The sequence below is a fragment of the Populus trichocarpa genome, chromosome 2 (genome assembly GCF_000002775.5).
Source record: "Populus trichocarpa isolate Nisqually-1 chromosome 2, P.trichocarpa_v4.1, whole genome shotgun sequence".
Classification (NCBI taxonomy): domain Eukaryota; kingdom Viridiplantae; phylum Streptophyta; class Magnoliopsida; order Malpighiales; family Salicaceae; genus Populus; species Populus trichocarpa.
Window position 1 is genome coordinate 23,891,772 of NC_037286.2, and position 20,173 is coordinate 23,911,944.

General features: G+C 31.8%; 1 protein-coding gene across 1 annotated transcript; it reads left to right on the top strand.

Annotated features, from left to right (window-relative positions):
- The first annotated feature begins 12,729 nt into the window (after positions 1–12,729).
- Positions 12,730–15,462, top strand: LOC7471176 (U-box domain-containing protein 9). Its single transcript, XM_002301774.4, has 2 exons — positions 12,730–13,371; positions 14,103–15,462. Exons 1-2 carry the CDS (start codon positions 13,087–13,089, stop codon positions 15,186–15,188), a joined length of 1,371 nt encoding a protein of 456 aa, XP_002301810.3. The 5' UTR covers positions 12,730–13,086; the 3' UTR covers positions 15,189–15,462.
- Positions 15,463–20,173: the final 4,711 nt, after the last annotated feature.

The window sequence follows — 20,173 nt, forward strand, 5'->3', positions numbered from 1 at the left end:
CAGATGATTATAGCAGAAAACTGTGGACTTATTTTCTGAATCTTAAATCCGAAGCACTTGCCATGTTCAAAAAGTTCAAGTGTCTAGTAGAAAAAGAATCTGCAAATGTTATATGCTGTCTTCGAACTGATCGGGGGGGGGAGTTTACTTCGTCTGATTTCAATGAATACTGCAGCTCTAATGGTATTGTTAGACAACTCACAGCAGCCTATACCCCTCAGCAAAATGGGGTTGCAGAGCGAAAAAAACCGAACTATTATGAATATGGTGCGTTGTATATTAGCAGAAAAGCTGGTACCAAAAATATTTTGGCCAGAAGCTGTCAACTGGGCAGTTCATCTGCTCAACCGTTGTCCTACATTTGCAGTTAAAGACATGACACCAGAGGAAGCTTGGTCTGGGTTCAAGCCATCAGTAGAATACTTCAAAGTGTTCGGTTGCATTGGTCATGTTCATATTTATGATAAGCACCGGCAAAAACTTGATGATAAAAGCCTTCGGTGTATCTTCTTGGGGTTGAGTCAGGAATCTAAAGCTTATAGAATGTATGATCCAGTGTCTGCAAAAATCATTGTGAGCAGAGATGTGGTGTTTGAAGAAGATAAGCAATGGGATTGGAGTACGGTAGAAACTGAAAATCAAACTCTTACGTGGGGTGACAATGCAGAAACAGAATGGCAGCATGCGGATCATCCAGCACGAGAACATGACAATGTAGAAGCAGAACAGTTGGTTGACAACAATGATGAACTTAATGTGCAACCAGCATTTGAAGGAGATGATAATGCAGAAGAAGAGCCACAGAGTGACAGCAATACTACTGGTGACAGTTCTGGAGTTGCTGATGCAAATTCTCCTGGAATTATTTCTTCATCCAGCGAAGATATTTCCAGTCCAGCTCAAGGGAGAGTTAGACGGATACCAGCTTACTTGCAAGATTATGTAACTGGTGACGGCTTATCTGACTCAGATGAAGAAAGTAACTTCATGTTGCTCACAGCCTCCAATGATCCCATCTTGTTTGAAGAAGCTGCCAAGCACCCGAAGTGGAGAGAAGCAATGGATTTGGAAATTAATTCTATTGAGAAGAATGGAACGTGGGAGCTGACTACACTTCCATATGGAGCCAAACGGATTGGAGTAAAATGGGTCTTCAAGACCAAGCTCAATGAGAATGGGAAAGTAGATAAATTCAAAGCAAGGCTTGTCGCAAAGGGTTTCTCACAGAAATTTGGAATTGACTACACTGAAGTCTTTGCACCGGTAGCTCGATGGGATACTATTCGAATGATACTAGCTCTTGCTGCTTGTAGAGGTTGGGATGTGTATCAGCTCGATGTGAAAAGTGCTTTCTTACATGGAGAGCTCAACGAAGCCGTTTTTATTGAACAACCACAAGGCTATGAAGTAAAAGGAGCAGAATACAAGGTTTATAGACTCAAGAAAGCTCTATATGGACTCAAGCAAGCTCCTCGAGCTTGGTACAACAAACTGGAGTCCTATTTCATTAAAGAAGGTTTTGAAAGATGTCCGAGTGAACATACCTTGTTTACAAAGAAAATGGAAGGGAAATGTCTTCTTGTAAGTGTTTACGTTGACGATCTTATTTTTACAGGAAATAATGTAGAAATGTTCGAAAGGTTCAAGAACTCTATGAAACAAGAGTTTGACATGTCTGATCTTGGGAGAATGAAATATTTTCTTGGCGTGGAAGTAGTACAACATAGAGGAGGGATCTTCATCAATCAAAGGAAATATGCTAATGAGGTGCTTGAAAGATTTGGCATGAGAAACTGCAATCCTGTCAAAAATCCAATTATACCAGGTTTCAAACTTGCAAAAGACGAAGGTGGGGTAAGTGTTGATGCCACAACATATAAGCAGATGGTGGGTAGCCTCATGTACTTGACTGCCACCAGACCAGACTTAGCATTTGTGGTAAGTTTGGTCAGCAGATTCATGGAACGACCAACTGAGTTACATCAACAAGCTGTAAAGAGAGTTCTTCGTTACATCAAAGGAACAGCTGAGCTGGGAATCTCTTATCAAAAAGGAGGAGAAGAGAAGTTGGCAGCCTATACGGACAGCAACTATGCAGGAGATACTGAAGACCGGAAAAGCACATCAGGATATGCATTCTTACTCAGTTCAGGTGCTGTCGCATGGTCTTCAAAGAAACAACCAGTAGTTACTCTTTCCACTACTGAAGCCGAGTTCATAGCTGCTGCCGCTTGCGCATGTCAAAGTATATGGATGCGAAGAATTCTTGATGAACTTGGTTTTGAACGAAGCAAGTGCACTGATATATTCTGTGATAACAGCTCTACTATCAAATTATCAAAAAATCCTGTTATGCACGGAAGAAGCAAGCACATTGATGTCAGATTCCATTTTCTTCGTGACTTAACAATGGATGGAATTGTTAAGTTAGAGTTTTGTGGTTCCAAAGATCAGTTGGCAGATATTATGACTAAGCCTTTGACGCTTGAAGTATTCACAAGACTGAGAGAACTACTTGGAGTTTGCACAGCACCAATTTTAAACTGACGAAATTGCAAGTCAGTTTAAGGGAGAGTTTGTTGGTTTGATTTAGTATTAACCGTTACTGCTATTTAAGTTAATAATGTCCGGATCCTTTGGACTTCAGTTTTTAATTCGATTTTCTTGTAACCGCTTGACCACGTCTTTAGTGGTTCCGTTATTTCCATTATTCCTGCTGTGTAAAGGCTGATATAAAGCCTTAATCTCTCATCTGAAATAATATAGTTTTCTTGCTTTTAACAATTGTTTGTATAATTAAGAGCTTAAGAAACTGTCAAACGAGTCATATGAGAACTTTCATATACCTAATATCTAGAAAAAATACAATTCAAAATGTAGTTGAAAAAAAATGGGTCCTTCTATTAACTAATCCTATGAGAAACTGAGTGGTTTTGTGGTTTTCTGGGCTTGAAATTCAACATACAAATGATATCCATCCATCGACTTCTTGGCTCTCCTTTCTATGATGGATGCAGGATGAGTTATTAGACCAAGTTTATTCTTCATAGACATACATGGTCTAGCTAGGAAAGATTAGGCTTGATCTGATCAAACTCTACTAAATCTGCGTTGACTTTCACTATACACGCAAAGATTCGAGTCAATATACAGCACATATTACAAAAAGCATGGCATCCCTCGTCAAGATTTTAGACACCAAATCTCCATCTAATCTCCCCATTTCAAAGCTTCCTCGTGCCGTTTGCACGATGTTTTCTGGTGGCATCGAAGCAGCATTATACATCCATGGACTTGGAAACTAACTAGAGTGTTTTCTTTTTCAATACTTTCTCAAGGAATCTGGTCAGCCACTACAGAGTCACACTGCGTTTATAATAATAATAATTATAGCCCGTCACAGACCATTTCTTGCTTAATTTTTCAGCAGGCAACGTGTGGTGATGCCGCCGGCAGGGATTTCGTGTTTGCATGCAGATCTCTTCTATACTAATCCATGAGGCTCTGCCCTCAGATTTTTTCCACTCGTTTGAGTGTAGTTCACGACACTATTAGCCTTAAAAAATTTGAAGGGAGAAATCGAAAGCATGAAACATTAATTGCCTAATTCACCGCCAATCAAACTTGAATAATTAAAGGGGAAATTAATAAACCTTATTTTATAAGCTATTGACAATATTGCACATGTTAAGCTGTTTTAAGTCGTCTTCTCCTCGATTTTATAGCAATAAATATAGTAAATATTCTAGTAATCTTTTTCTCGGTTTAGGTTTTCTTTCTTTCCGAGAAACAATATATCTAGTAATGTTTATATATATATATATGCTTTCTTAGTTTTTTTCATATACATTTTCCACTAATTTTTATGAAAATCATCTAATATCATGATAATATATTCTCCATTGTATATGTAAAAAGATTAAGAAAGCTTGGATATATATTGCAGTAATGGTGCTTTTATGGCCGTTGCGTGGGGTTTTGTTTTTCCTGATTCATAATTTGCTTACCTTTCTATGTACTGTATTCAATTTTCCACGAGTTAGATTTTTTCTATTTTAATCAAACACGAAAATTAATGTGGGAAAAAAATCGTGGAAGAATATTTTTCGTCGAATAAACATAGACTAGGTGTGTTCCCATTATTAATGGAAGAATATTGGATCAAGTTTGAACAACATAATTTCTAGCTCACGTGGACCAATTAGTTTATCTCGTGACCTACTTCAGTATTAAAGCAAGTTGTTCCAGCTATAATTCTTAATTTAATATAATAATAATAATAATAATAAGATTATTCTTGGTTTTGCAAACCCCCTTCATTTCTTATATTTAAACGAAGAAATAACAATTATTGAATTAAGGTTGCAAGTCAAGTGGTAAGAAGATATATATTTGATTTATAGATTCGATTTTTATTCATAAAGAATCCCTCTATCTCTTTTATGTGTTATTGAACACCACTAATAAAATTGATCCAATGTCAAAAATGGTTCGATAATAATCTAATTTAGACAATAATGAACTTAACTTTTGTTAATGTAGTGACTGAATCGAGAATATTTAACTAGTTGATCTGATAATATAGTGAGGTGTTATTGGAATAACAATTATCGGAGTAAGGTTGCAAGTAAAGTGGTAAGAAGATGTATGTTTTATTTATCAAATTAGAGATTCGATTTTCATTCATAAAGAATCCCTCTATCTCTTTTATGTGTTATTGAACACCACTAATAAAATTGATCCAATGTCAAAAATGGTCCGATAATAATCTAATTTAGACAATAATGAACTTAACTTTTGTTGATGTAGTGACTGAATCGAGAATATTTAACTAGTTGATCTGATAATATAGTGAGGTGTTATTGGAATAACAATTATCGGAGTAAGGTTGCAAGTAAAGTGGTAAGAAGATGTATGTTTTATTTATCAAATTAGAGATTCGATTTTCATTCATAAAGAGCCCCTCTATCTCTTTTATGTGTTATTGGACACCGCTAATAAAATTGATCCAATGTCAAAAGTGGTCCGATAATAATCTAATTTAGACAACAATGAACTTAACTTTTGTTGATGCTATGATTGAATCGAGAATATTTAACTAGTTGATTTGATAACATAGTGAGCTTTTATTGGAATAACAATTATCGAAGTAAGGTTGCAAGTGAAGTGGTAAGAACTTGTATCTTTGATTTATCAAATTAGAGATTCGATTTTCATTCATAAAGAGTCCTTGTATCTCTTTTATATGTTATTGGACACCGCTAGTAAAATTGATCCAATGTCAAAAGTGGTCCGATAATAATCTAATTTAGACAACAATGAACTTAACTTTTGTTGATGCTGTGACTGAATCGAGAATATTTAACTAGTTGATTTGATAATATAGTGAGGTGTGGTTAAAATTATATTTTGTTCTAATTATAGTTTTGAAAATATCTAGTTAATCAATACACCACAATTATAGATTTTACTAAAAGTTCCCTCTTACAATATTGATTACAAAGAAGCTACAATTTCTAACCTTTTTTTTAACTCTGCGTGCTTGGTATTCTGATGCAAATTGCTTTCCAAGTATATTTTTCGTTTGGAAATACATTAAAATTATTATTTTTTAGGATTTTTTTTCTTCTATAAGCACATTAAAACCATTCAAAAACACTGAAAAATATTGATTTAACATTTTTCAAGTTAAACTCATTTTTAAAACAAAACAAAAAAACAAAAATTACCGCGCTCTTAAACACCCACTTTTTCAAATTACAACTGCAAAGGCTTCCATAATACCAAACATACTTAAAAGCAATAAAAACATGAAAAAAATTAATTTCTATAAATAAAAAAATGACGTAGACAAAGGGATTAAATGACCGTTTGGGAGTGTGGTTGGACTTCACTTTTCTAAATCTTTGATTTTTTTTTAAAAACGCTTTAGATTAATATTTTTTAGTATTTTATTTATTTTAATGTGTTGGTATCAAATATATATATATTATTTTAATACATTTCAAGAAAGGAGATTGGAGTGAAAAAAACGAGTAACATTGGTGACAAATTAAAAATTTATTTCACAAATTCATTTGAGTCCCCCATCGTTTTTAGCTAATAGGAGAACAATTCCTTAAATTTTACAAAATTCAATTTTGATACCGAATTTCATTTCACTCATTTTCCGGTCCTTTTTTGGTCGGAGAAGAGAGAGTAGGTCGTCAGATTCTTGCTTAGAGAAAAAAAGTGTTCGTTGTTGAGGAATCCAACCACCAAAATAATTATTTTTTGTGTGAAATGGTTCCATATATTGAGGGGAGTTAAAATTATGTGTTTTTGTTTACCTTGAAAACATATTAAAAAAATATATTTGAGCTTGGGAATTTTTTTGGGTGCATTTCAGGTTTTAGGGCGGTTGTTTACATTTTTCATGGCCATTAATTGGTTTAATAAGGTCTCTATGGTGTTTCATAGGTGTTTTGATCCAAAAAAGAGTTTTTGAGTAAAAAAACAAAGGATCATGTTTTTCCAGTCATCGTGGTGGCTAGATTATAGAGATGAATAGACGATGCAATATCTGCCGATGCAGATGACGAATCATTTTTTTTTTCTGATGCATCCGCCCCATTAACCTTTTAAAAAATAAAGGCATGCTCGCAGGCCGTTGCTTGATTGGGCCACGTGGTAGACTTGGCATGATTCTTTTTTTAAAAAAAAATCATTAAAAAATAATAATAATGCATTAGTTGATATTTGTTTTTCAAATAAATTTTCATATAAAATTTTTCATATGTACATCCTTGCATTTTTTTATCCAAGTCAAACATGCTTTAATGGTTGATTTTTTTTTTGGAAAAAAAAACTAGAATGAAATTAGCATTATTATATTTGTATCACAATAATTAAATTGTTTTTTATAGTAAGACTATTATGTCAATGTAATGCGGTAAGAAGATTATGCAATTTTGAAAAAACATGTGCACGGCAAAACTTTCAAACGTGCGTGTCAAATAGAAACGACAAGTTAAAAGAAGAAACTACAGAAAAGTTTGGCATCATCTTGAATAAATTGAAGACTTCACAGTATCTGCAATCTCCTAAATATCTAAATACACATGAGCTTTTTACCGGTTATTAAGTTTATATTTTAATTTGTAAAATTAATTAATTTAATTTTTATAAGATTTAATTTGAAATTTAAATTAAATAAAGAGTTAGGTTATAAAATTTCAAGATTGATACAGTTTTACAGGTTTAATACCATATTAAAATATTCTTAATATTAATTTTTCATATTTTAAAATGCAAATTCACAAGGCAATTGACACGTTACCCCTTCAAAGAAAACATTTTTCTGTTGAAGTGACACCATTAACGAACAATCTTCCTGTTTTGTCACATGAAAATGTGGAACTAGGGAAGTGCATTTATCAATGATTGATGGTCCTTCTCGGCAACACCGAAAACGACGACCGAAGATGTTTTGACAGTTTAGACAGGCGAGGAAACACAGAAGACAGACACGTGGGTGAATAGGTCCCACTCTTACACGTATGGACAGCGATCCGAGTTGGCATGTATAGGTAACGTCCACCTCACAATGATAATTATTTTTTAAAATATTTTTTTATTTAAAATTATATTAAAATAATTTTATTATTATTTAAAATCATAAAAAATTAATTTAAAATAAAATATTTTTTAAAAAACAAAAACAAACACACTTTAAAATAAAGAAGAGAAAATAGGATGTGAAAAAAATCCTTCTTTTCCTTTGAGTTCACCACTTGCAATGTCTACCAACCATATTTTTTATTTTAATTGGGTGAATTAAATTTATATTTTTTATTTTTTTAACTTGAATTAGTTTAAATCTAATATTAATTAAATTCCAAATTAACTCATTAAACTGATATTTTAAAACAATGCTAGGCACAATGAAGAAATTAGCATAATTGTAACTCTAACGTCAAAAATATTATATCCCAATATAAAATGATATTTAATATCTTATTATTAGCTTCTCTTACATTAACGTGCATGGACGTTTTTTTCATTCCTTTAAACCAGGATATATATATATATATATATATATATATATATATATATATATATATATATTACAATAATTTTTAAACATGTACATAGAATATTTTTTAAAAAATAAAATAATTTTTTTTCTTATTAAAAAAATATTTTTTTATTTTTTGGTGATTATCATAATTAAATCACCTTCCATTTTTAAATATTAAGCAATAAAGTATTAAAAAATTTATCAAACACTTATTTGATACTTTTAATTACTCTAATTTAATAAAAAACCATTAAAAAGGTAGAAAAGTAAGAGGCTAAACAAGCTCGAACTCACCATTATAAAGAGGATCTTCCCCTTTTATTTGTAGGTTTTCTAAAAATTCGAACTTTTCCCATCTTTTTTTTTTATATATATATATATATATATATATATATATATATATATATATAATGGATATTTATATAAGAAGATCTCGCATCCGGATAGAAAATATTACGCTTTTCACACTCACAAAGAGATTCTAATCATATCCATATATATCAAATTCAGGATGCTCATGGAAGTGATAGGACTTGACTCTCCAACTATATACTATAGATAAGTTTCCTTTCCACTACCTCAACTCCAACGATCATCTAGCAACCATCAGAAAGCAAATTTTAATAATAAATGTGTTCTATATTGTTAAATAAATGAAAAGAATTTAAAGAACTTTATCCATATAAATACAGAACACTCCCAAACAAAACACTATTGCTTGGAATCCTCTAAAATGAATTCAATTTAAGTGTTTTAATGAAATCTCATGTAATTATTTTGAGTGTTAAGAATTAAATTCTAAATGGAATTTAAATACTATTTTAACAATATGCTTGGAATCCCTAAATTAAATTCAATTTAAGTGTTATAATGAAATCTCATGTTTTTAATCCTTTTGAGTGTTAAGTATTAAATTTCAAATGGAATTTATACTATAAAAATAAATTAAAGGTCAAATCTTTGATTTACAATTCCAAAATACTTATTTACCTATTTTTTAAGAAACATTTGAAGAAATAAGGTGATGGTAAAGAGGGTAATATAGAAAAAAAAATATGAATTTCATCTTATTCAAATATGAGATTTCAATTTATTTATTAATTAAATTCAAATTAAATATTATAATTAAATTTAATTACAGCAAAAAAATTAATTTCAAACACAACCTTAAAAGTTCGGGTAGTTGATCCTAATCTCTAACCCCTTAAAAAGTAATTTAAAGCCTAAAATTAGGCACCACCAAAGAGCATCTAATCCTAATACGATCCTAATACCACCAATAGGCCTAAAATGCAATACCACCTTCACCCAAAACTTCAGGCTTTCATCCATAGGAAAAAAAAAGTTGAGTTAGTTCTAAAATTTACTCCAAACTTAATATTAACGAGATGGGCTCGACAATATAAATCCAAATATCACCAAATCTATTTTTTTTAATTTTTTTAAAAAAGAATTTAAACTGGTTTTTAATGTAATCATAGTCTATCTTGTCATGTCCGTATCTAACTAGCTTCTTTTTTTAAAAAAAAATCCATGCCACATGTAAGCAAAATGAAGTTAATAGAAGCATAATTTTAAAATCTGGCCCGATGGATCGATACGGGACCCGACTAATCCGGGACTAAAACTAGATCGGGTTGAAAAAAAAACAGGAAAATAAAAAACTCAGTATGATCCGGCAAGACCCGATTAAAAATCCAGTTGTAACCCGTTGATTTTTTATTATTATTAAAACGATATCATTTCGATTTTTTAAAAAAATTAACTCAGACGACGCGGTCAAAACTCGGAACCCGAACCTCCTAAGACCGGGATGGCCACCGGTCAGATATAAAAACTATGAATTGAAGTTGAAATTAAGAGGATGAATTGATTCAGAAAATTTTCTCTATACTCACTCTGCCACATGTAAGCAAAATGAATTGATGTAAGTCTTTGCCTGGAACCTACACGTGATATGTATGACAAGCAAAACTCTCCCCTTCCTTAATCAAACAGCCTACTCCTAAATCCAACTATTAATCGTTTGGGAGGAGTTGGTGTCGGTGTTTTTAAAAATTTTATATTTTAATTGAAAATATATTAAAATAATATATTTTTTATAATTTTTATTTTATTTTTATTTAAGCATATAAAACCATAAAAATATTTAAAAAAATATTAATTTGATTTTTTCATATGAAATACAATTTAAAAAACAATTTGAAAAACAAAAACTACCAAAATATCAAATAAGTACTAACATTCTTAACCGGTATTAATAAACTTGATTAAATCTAAAAGGTCAATTTAGTTAAATACATGAAAGTTGATATAGTCAAATCTAATCGACTTAACAAGTTAATCCGTGATCCGATTAATATGTCAAAATATAATATATTTTTTAAAAATAACATCATTTTACTTTTTAAAAAAATCTTGAAACAACATTAATTAATTTGAGTGGACACGAGTTAATTGAGATTAATCTCTATCTAAATTTAAAGTCAGGTCATGCTTCAAAAACAGTTTGAAAAACAAAACCTACCACGATATCAAATAAGCACTAACATTTTTAACCGGTGTTAATAAACTCGATTGAATCTAACAGGTCAATTTAGTAATTTGTCAATCTAAAACAAGTTTCAAATTAAAATACATGAAGGTTGATATAGTCAAATCTAATCGACTCAACAAGTTAATCGGTGATCCGTTCAATGTGTCAAAATATAATTTATTTTTTTAAATAACATCATTTTATTTAAAAAAAATCTTGAAATAATATTAATTAATTTGAGTGGAGACGAGTTAATTGAGATTAATCTCTGTCTAAATTTAAAGTCGGGTCATGTACCAGTCCAGATTTAAATAACTATATTAATATTGTTTTATTTTTATTTTTGTTTTTTGTTTATAATTGTTCTGGTGGGCATCACTAATTAGATAGAATGATAGATCAAAATTATTGAGAGGAGGATGTAATTTATCGAAAGAAGTACATGTCTGCTTGTGTCCAACTACAACCTAAATTAATTTTAAATCCACGCGGCATGCCAGCTTTCTGCCCATGGATTTTCCGTGATTACGCATTATGCTGAGACCTTGCGGGTCCCATGCTCCTCCCTCTTGCTCATTGTTCTTGTTATTTTTCTTTTCGTATTATTGGATTATTTTTAAAGAAAATTGCAATATGAGTATTTTATTTTTATTTACAAAATAATATACTAAAAGTAGCTACATTGATTGATTTATCTCATCTCATCTTAATATATACAAAATTTTTCTTTGTTAGTGGGTGAGAATTTCAGAAAAAAAGCTGAAGAGTGATGCTGGAGTAGGAAAAGGATATTTTACTAAATGAAGTGAGAATATTATTTAAAAATAGGTATTTATTTGTGTTATTTGTTGTCAATTTTTTTAAATAAAAATATGGTGGATGATTTTAATTGAACGAAGGAGATTAGCAATTATCAATAATATTAAATCTTTTATTAATGAAGTCGGGTAGTACTGCCCATCCTCTCATTAATTTATTTATATGAATGCGTAAGATGTAACTCAATTCTATATAAATAACCAAAATCTTCATTATTATTTAAATTATTAAAAATATAGTTGTTGTTCACAAGATTATATTATATTAAGAATAATATCAGTAGGTGATCCAGTGGTAAGAGTTTGAGATTAAAGAATTTGCTCTCCTAAGATCTCAAGTTCGAGTTATGTGGTTGCTAATATGATGGTCGCTGGAAGGTTACATGGTCGTTAACTTCAAGGCCCGTGGAATTAATCGAGGTGCGCGCAAACTGACCCGGACACCAACGTTAATAAAAAAAACAATTCTATCAATTATTTCTTACAAACAATAAATTATAATTTTCTTGGATGTAGTATGAAAATAATGATTATTTTATAATTTATTATTATCAATAAAATTGAAAACATTACCACATGACACTTTATTGCTGTCATTTGTGACATGGAAAAATAAATACATTTCTTCAATCTATATTTCCTCAAATAAAATCTTCCATATAAATCCCAGAATATTAGTATATCCTCTTAGAATCTGTCAATTTAAATAAATAAAAACAATTGAAAAATACTATGCACCCAACACAAATAATTTTAATAAAACTCTATATAAACAAACAAACGTGGAAAGTAATAAATAATTAATTATGATCTTATAAAATATTAAATAATTTATTAAAAATGAAAAGAGTGAATGCCCCCATTAATTTGTATGTATAACATTGATTTTCAAAAACAACCAACTCAAAATAAATAATTAAATAACTTAAACATCCAATTTTATTTTTATAATAACATGTAAAAGAAATTTAATGAGTTTACCAATAAATTATAACTTAATTATTTATCGATAAGTTTTTTATTCATTCAAATAACACAACTAGAAATTCTCCATTTAAATAATAATATTATTAAATCATCAAAACTACTTTGATATCTATTTAAAATTCATACAATCTTTTATTTTTTTTTGTTCTATCCACTTTTTGAATTCAAAATCTTAGTGGATCATGATCTAAACTAAAGCTCTTGTGATTATAATTTATACTTAACCACTTCTAAAAATTATTTAATTAACACGCAACCCTCTTCCATTTAACGTTTTAATAACACTCACAACTCAATCATTTTTATTTATTTATTTTAGTTTGAAAAAATAAATGATATACACATTACACACACACAGAGGATATTCCGAGAAAAAGGAAAAGGATGGACCGGTGGAGCGGAGAGAAGAAGCGGTTGGCTGCTCTCTCACTTAAAGCGTGTGAAAGTTTCTATAGATAGAAATTAGAGCAAGCCATATTAGAGAAAAGACTGTGTTTTGGTGAAGAGAGAGAGAGAGAGAGAGAGAGAGAGAGAGCTTTCTTCTCAGACCGGTAGAATTACTCTGAGAAGGAAACAAAAACCCTCGAAGCCAAGAGATGAAATAAATGAAGGAAGAATGAAACAGAGCAGTCTGTTCGGCCACTCAAGGGAACTAACGTCGGCCCTCGTTTGATATTCTCCGTCCCATGGCGAAAACAGGGGTCTTTAAATCCGATCCGATGGTGATGACTAAGGCGATGGAATTAAAGAAAGAACTGCAGAAGCTAGTGAGGAACATTGTGGATGATGAGGATTACCGGACGGAATTGATTGATCAAGCAAGAGAGACTCTTTTTGCTTTGAAGGGACTGAAGGTGAAGAGGAGATCATCGTCGTTGAAGCTGCGTGAAACAGTGTTGTGCCCTGAAGAGTTTAAGTGCCCTTTATCCAAGGAATTGATGAGAGATCCTGTGGTTTTGGCTACAGGCCAGGTTAGTGTTTCTTCTAAGGGAATTTTGAGTTTCACTCTGTTTGGTTCCCAAGAAAACGCAAAAAATTAACAGATTTTTGTGTGCGTCTGTGTTGGTTTTTCAGCTCTTGGTGAGCTGGGAAACGTTGTAATTACCTGTATTTTTTCTACATTAATTTGAGTAAATGGTGATGGGATTTTAGTCTTCTAAAATAAAGAACCAGGTTTCAAAATCTCGAATCGCTTCTTTGTTTTTCTGTTTTAATTATGGATTGATTATAATGAGTACTTTTCTGGATTCCCATTTGTGAATTTGGGTAGAAAATTTTGATTCTTGTCACTTGGCCCTAATAGTACACTATCTTCAATTCTTGATCAGTTTAGGGCCTTTAGGCAGCTCTTTGACTGCACATAGGGGCCAGAAAGAAAGGGGGTAACGTAATTGGTAGGAGTTTCTTTTTCTCTCTCTCTCTCTCTCTTATTTTCTCAGAAACCAAACACGGGTATATTGTTCTGGTGTATGCGTGTGAGTGTAAACATACAGTGTTTAGGTGGTTTATAGTGAATATATTTTTTGGTAAAATATTTGTTACCGGAGTTCGAAATCTGTTGTGGGGTTGGTGGGATCAAAGTACTGTGGATGAGATGAGTTCATAGGCCATGGCATGAGATGAGTTCATTTTCTGCTAGTCCTTCATATCAGCTTCTTATTGGATGTTAATTTGTTCTACTTTCTATGCTTGTACTGTTCAGACGTATGATAGACCCTTCATCCAGAAATGGCTGAAAGCAGGCAATCGGACGTGCCCTCTAACGCAACAAGTACTGTCGCACACAATTCTCACTCCTAATCTGTTGATAAGGGAAATGATATCGCAGTGGTGTAAGAGTCAGGGGTTAGAATTGCCAGACCTTTCTCAAAATGTTAACGAGGAAGGAATAACAGAAGCAGATCGCGACCATTTTCTGTCTTTGCTTGAAAAAATGTCTCTAACACTTCCTGAACAAAAAGATGCAGCAAGGGAGCTGAGGCTGTTGACAAAGAGGATGCCTTCATTCCGGGCGTTATTTAGCGAGTCACTTGAGGCCATTCCTCAATTGCTCAGACCACTCTCTGAGGGTAAGTCTGGAAGTTCGATGTACCCTAATCTCCAAGAAGATATCATCACCACCCTGTTGAACCTTTCGATCCACGACAATAACAAGAAGCTTGTTGCTGAAACCCCCATGGTAATTCCTCTTCTTATGGAAGCATTAAGGTCTGGAAGTATTGAGACGAGGACTAATGCAGCTGCTGCCCTTTTCACACTCTCTGCTCTAGATTCCAACAAGACACTGATCGGCAAATCAGGTGCCCTGAAACCACTTATTGACCTTTTAGAGGAGGGACATCCTTCAGCTATGAAAGATGTTGCTTCTGCAATTTTTAACCTGTGTATTATCCATGAAAACAAGGCGAGAGCTGTGAGGGATGGTGCATTAAAGGTGATTCTGACGAAGATCATGAATGGTATGCATGTTGATGAGTTATTGGCTATCCTCGCTGTGCTTGCTAGTCATCAAAAGGTGGTCGAGGAACTGGGAGACTCTGGAGCTGTTCCTTGCCTGCTTCGCATTATCAGGGAGAGCACCTGTGACCGCAACAAGGAAAATTGCATCGCCATTCTCCATACCATCTGTTTGAACGACCGAACCAAGTGGAAAGTAATGAGGGACGAGGAGAGTTCTTACGGAACAATTTCTAAACTGGCTCGACATGGCACTTCAAGGGCCAAGAGGAAAGCTAATGGCATCCTCGAGAGACTGAATAGGGCTGTCAATCTGACTCATACAGCATAATGAATCCAGCTATGAATCCCTCTCAAATTCAAACGTGTAAATTCTACATCTGTTTTCAGCACTTTGGTTGTCGAGGCAGCTCCCGCACGTGTCATTCTCAATCATCTTCCTGTAAATTCTCTTCATCGGTATTTCTATTTCAGGCTTTTGGGTTAGTCATTGTGAATAAACACTAAACTCGCCATAATTTTTTTTCAATTTTGTTTGGTGCTATAGCTTCTTCATATGTGCCTTGACTCTAGGTATTCTGGATGTTACTGGTACCATTTTGACTTTTCATGTGTGTTTAGTATTCTGGTGGAGAGTGTATATAAAATAATATTTTTTTAATATAAACTAATAAAAATCACGAAAAACACCTAAGAAATCATTAATTTAATGATTTTCCATATGAAAAAATAATTTAAAAAACAAAACAATCACCCACGAATCATCTTGTTTGCCAGCATCAATTCTTGGGCATGAAATAGTTTCAGTGTGGTGGTGGTTGTCCTTGTACTTCAACTTATAGGTCATATTTACGCTTATGATTCCTGCCTTTGACATTTCAGTTTTGACATTGTCATTATAGAACTTGTTTGTCAGTATTATTTTTTAAATTATTTTTTATTTTGAAATGAATTGAAATAATATATTTTTTTATTTTTTTAAATTTATCTTTAACATTATAACATATTATATTTTTTGCGAAAACATTTTCCGACCATAAAAACAAATAAACATTAAAAGTTGATGTATTTTTATTATTATAGTAGGATTGTTATATGAAAAAAATATAAATTTAAGTTTTTTTCGTATTTAAATATTTACTGATAATTTGAAATGAAGGATTTCACGCATGCTTTTTATAATCTAAAAACTTTTAAAGTTATGGTGAGAGTAAAAATATCTTAAAATTAATAGCAAAAACAAATATAACCTAATAACAATGATGAAATCAAAATCATAGAGGTAAATACTGTGATACAAAATCATATCGCAGGGAGCAAGCATGTCAATAACCCACCAATCTTGCATTCCCTTGAATCTCTACCAGTTATTACTCCTTTCCCAGTTAATTTCTGCACAAGTACTACAGGATCTTTACTTTATCAAATAGCAAAGGGTGGCCCTTCCACACTATTGTCTGGCCTAGAGAAGGACACAAACCTTTGTAAGGTTAGGGATGATACATGCGTGAATGGACGGTCCAGACTCCATAAAAAGGGCTGGAGGGCAACGGGAATAATGCGCCATATTGAATGGAGCTGTGATTTCTGGTAATGTGGTCCATCAAGGTGGTGCCTGCCCTTTTCTGGAAGTAGGTCAATGGAACCAAACCCTATCCTCTCTGCTGCAATATAAATAATTAATACTTGCCAGAAGGCGACAACTAGTGATTAAGCAGGCAGATCCCACGGTGGTGCATCTCCATTCTCTACTCTATGCGTGACCCTTTTTTAACTATATAATAACAACACACATTTGCCGGCACAGGTACAATATGTTCCATAAATGGGCAATTCACACGAGCAGTTGAAAGATCCTGTCATTAAATTCAAAAGGAGATGATGGCAGTGCTGGCTGTTTTGAGTCTTCATAGGTTCAGTTTCGGGGCCTGTTTGGTTATTCGCTTGTACGAAAGTGTTTTTCAAAGTATATTTAAGTTCAAAAAAATCATAAATGAATGGTTTTCAAGCAGTTTGGATGCTTTTAATATGATAATATCAAAATCATAAGAAAATCACCTGAAAATTTAATCTTAAGATATTATTAGTCAAGGGGCTTCTATGTGGAGGGGTTCCAGCTCCTTCTCTCAATAGTTTTCTACTGTTTTTTTGCTCAGCAGATACCCTTAAACAGAGAAATTTGCTTTAGACATTTTCAAGAGTGGAGATGGCGCGCATTGGCTTGGAGAGAGCCAGTGCCATTGTAATGGACGGGGATCTTAGCTTCCCATCCCATGTTGCCAGTCTCTATGAGATGAAAGACCAGATAAGAGGCAAAATAGAAGAAAAACCCGATGCTCAAGAAATCAGTGAAGGAGCGAAATCGTTCGTGCCAGCAGCCATCAGGAGAGGAGCTGGCAGTAATTTTCCACATCAAACAAGTTCAATCATACTACGTACTGGGTTTGCCATGTGGCTCTGAAACTGGATAGCTTGACAAATCCACAGCCATCCAAGGAGCAAGGATGGGATGCAATTATTTATTTTGTTTCCCACTTCTTTCAACTAAGAAGAACATAAACATAACATTTGTCGACTACATGTAAAGATTAAATTAATAAAAAAAAGCATAGTTATCATTAACTTGTACAGAAAATATTGTGTTACTGAATTAACATGTGACTATGTGAGTCATTAAGTTGATTATATTTATTAAAACAGTATCATTTTATTGATCTTTTCAAGTTTAAATTGGGTTTGATCCGGTTAAGATCAACTTAATCTAATCTGATTAGTTAAATTCTAAAAAATTAATATATTTTTATATTTAACTCGAAATTTTATTTCAATCCTGTTATATAATTACAGATTTCTCGATCGGACACCCAATGTGTCGTATTATTAGAGTGTGTGAATCATTGCTTGATGTGATTTAATTATTTATTGCTGAATGATTGGTCTATGTATGTGCTGGCTATTTTGGAAGTGATACGAGGAGGAAGGTCTGTTCATTCATCCATACATAAAAGAGATTGGATTAGATCAACAAGAATGAGTGGTGAGAAATTAGAGCTTCTCATTGGAATAAAAAATTGAAAAAATTTGTTAATATAATTGTTGTTTATATCATCGTTAATTTTAGAATTTATAGGATTAATCAAGATACGAGTAAGCTGATCCGAACACTTATATTAATCCAAAAAAAAAAGAAAATTTCCTAAAAGAAAAGCCAATGCCATTGTTCAATCATATTGTACATAGGAGGGATAAAACACCCATGTTGGAAGAACATAATGATGTCAGTTTTTGAAATTTTACTGTAAAATGCTTTTTAAAATAATTTTTTATTTAAAAATATATTTAAATAAGTTTTTTTAAAAAAAATTTTATTTTTAACATTAGCCTATTAAAAATATAAAAATAAAATACTAAAATTTAATATATTTTTAAGCTAAAAACATCTTTAAAAAAATATAAAAACAAAAAATTATATTAAACACCGTCGAAAAGACACCATCACGAAGACTCGTTGCTCAAATGTTTTTATTTATGCGATTCAAATACATAAAATAAATTATTTATATTATTTCTTACTGGATTCATGGATATGGTCATATTCAGGAACTGTTTTGTGAATTCGAGGTTCTGTTTTCATGGAATGTCAAGAAACCTTTATTCGAGGATATTGTCTGGTTGAATCCTCCAAGCTCACGATCCAATCCGATGGATTTTATAAAATAATTCAGATTAATTTCATCCCTCAATCGTATATTAATTTTGGAAAAAGAAGAGCTTAATAGTTGTCCCAAAGACTTTTCAGCTCTGAAAAGATGGCACCCAAAATATCACTAGCTGCATGAAGGTGTTTTTAATCAATAAAGTGATTTTCACCAACAGAGTGAAAGGTCAAAAGAGGGAATTGGGAACTGTGTATTTTGAATGATTGTCCCTTTGAAATGGTTACCATTGGTGCAAACATGAATTAGTCAAACCAAAGTATTCCAAAAGCAACATCTAATTTTCGTTTTCGTTTTTTAAAAATATATTAAAATATATATATTTTTTAATATTAACCCATTAAAAAACTGTTTAAAATATATAATTTGATATTTTTTATATGAAAAAACACTGTAAAAAAATCAAGTAATTCTTTTATTTAAATTAGTTGGTTTTAGTTTAGATTATAAAATTTATATTAAAAATATATATATATATATATATTTTTAATATATAGTTGGTGTGAGAGGGGTATTTTTAAAGGTGTTTAAATAAAAAATTGTTATGATTGATATAGAAATTTTATTGAAAGCATTCTTTATTATGAAATTAAAAAGAAAAAAAGGGTGTTCTTGGACACCAGATTTTGTGTTAGATTTAGCTATTATATTATTGTACTATCAGTCGCTTTCCATGGCGGGGGTTGTAATATCAAAAGGAGGAGCTTTCGATGAGATGCTAAATTGCCATCAATGGCATTACCGACACGCTCAAATTATGGCTTTGATTAGCTCAAGGGTTATTTCCATGCCAAAAAAAAATAATGATGAAAAGGAAATAACCAGATGGGTCTAGCATGATTGACGTTCTTTCTATTTCACAAACTGTTTCTTCTTCAACAATGAACATCATGAAAAGGGAGGAATTGACTGAAAAAACCTAGATTGATTTCAATTTATGGTTGTTTGGAGAGAGAGAAATAATTCCAGATGAGGGAGAGTGTGATTTATTGTTTTTGCAAGTTTCATATATTATATATAAGGGTATTTTCATCACTTCATTTTACTTGGAATTTGTGATTCAATGGGATATAAATAAAGTATAATTTCTAAAAAAAACAAAAGCATAACAAAAAAAATAAGGCTGAATATAATTAACCATATATTTTAAAGTGATTTCTAAAATACATTTTGACAATAAAAACATCAATTTTGATGATTTTTAAGTACTTCTAAATATTTTGATATGAAATATCAAAATATTAAAAAAAATCATTAAACTTATATATTTTTTTTTTTGTTGTCGTTGAAAACTAGTTTTAAAATACACCATCGTCATATCAGAAACACACACTAACTCAACCACAATTATTATCTAGTTTCAATTCAGTTTAGTTGGGATCAAAGCAATATAAACAAAGCTCAAAATGAGAAACAAAATACATAAAAAGGTTATAATCCTATTATATGATTGCAACATTGACAAAGTTTTTTTTTTTCATCATTCTCATGCAACGTAAAAAATATATTTAACAATCATGAGCCCGTCAACAGAGGATACCAACTAGAAAAAAAAATTTTGCTTGAAATGACCCCATAAATAGATCTATATGTGCCAAAA

Coding starts and splice junctions, on each gene's coding strand:
- LOC7471176 (XM_002301774.4), top strand. CDS start 13,087: ATGGCGAAAACAGGGGTCTTTAAATCCGATCCGATGGTGATGACTAAG. Junction 13,372..14,102: donor TGGTTTTGGCTACAGGCCAG/GTTAGTGTTTCT, acceptor TGTACTGTTCAG/ACGTATGATAGACCCTTCAT.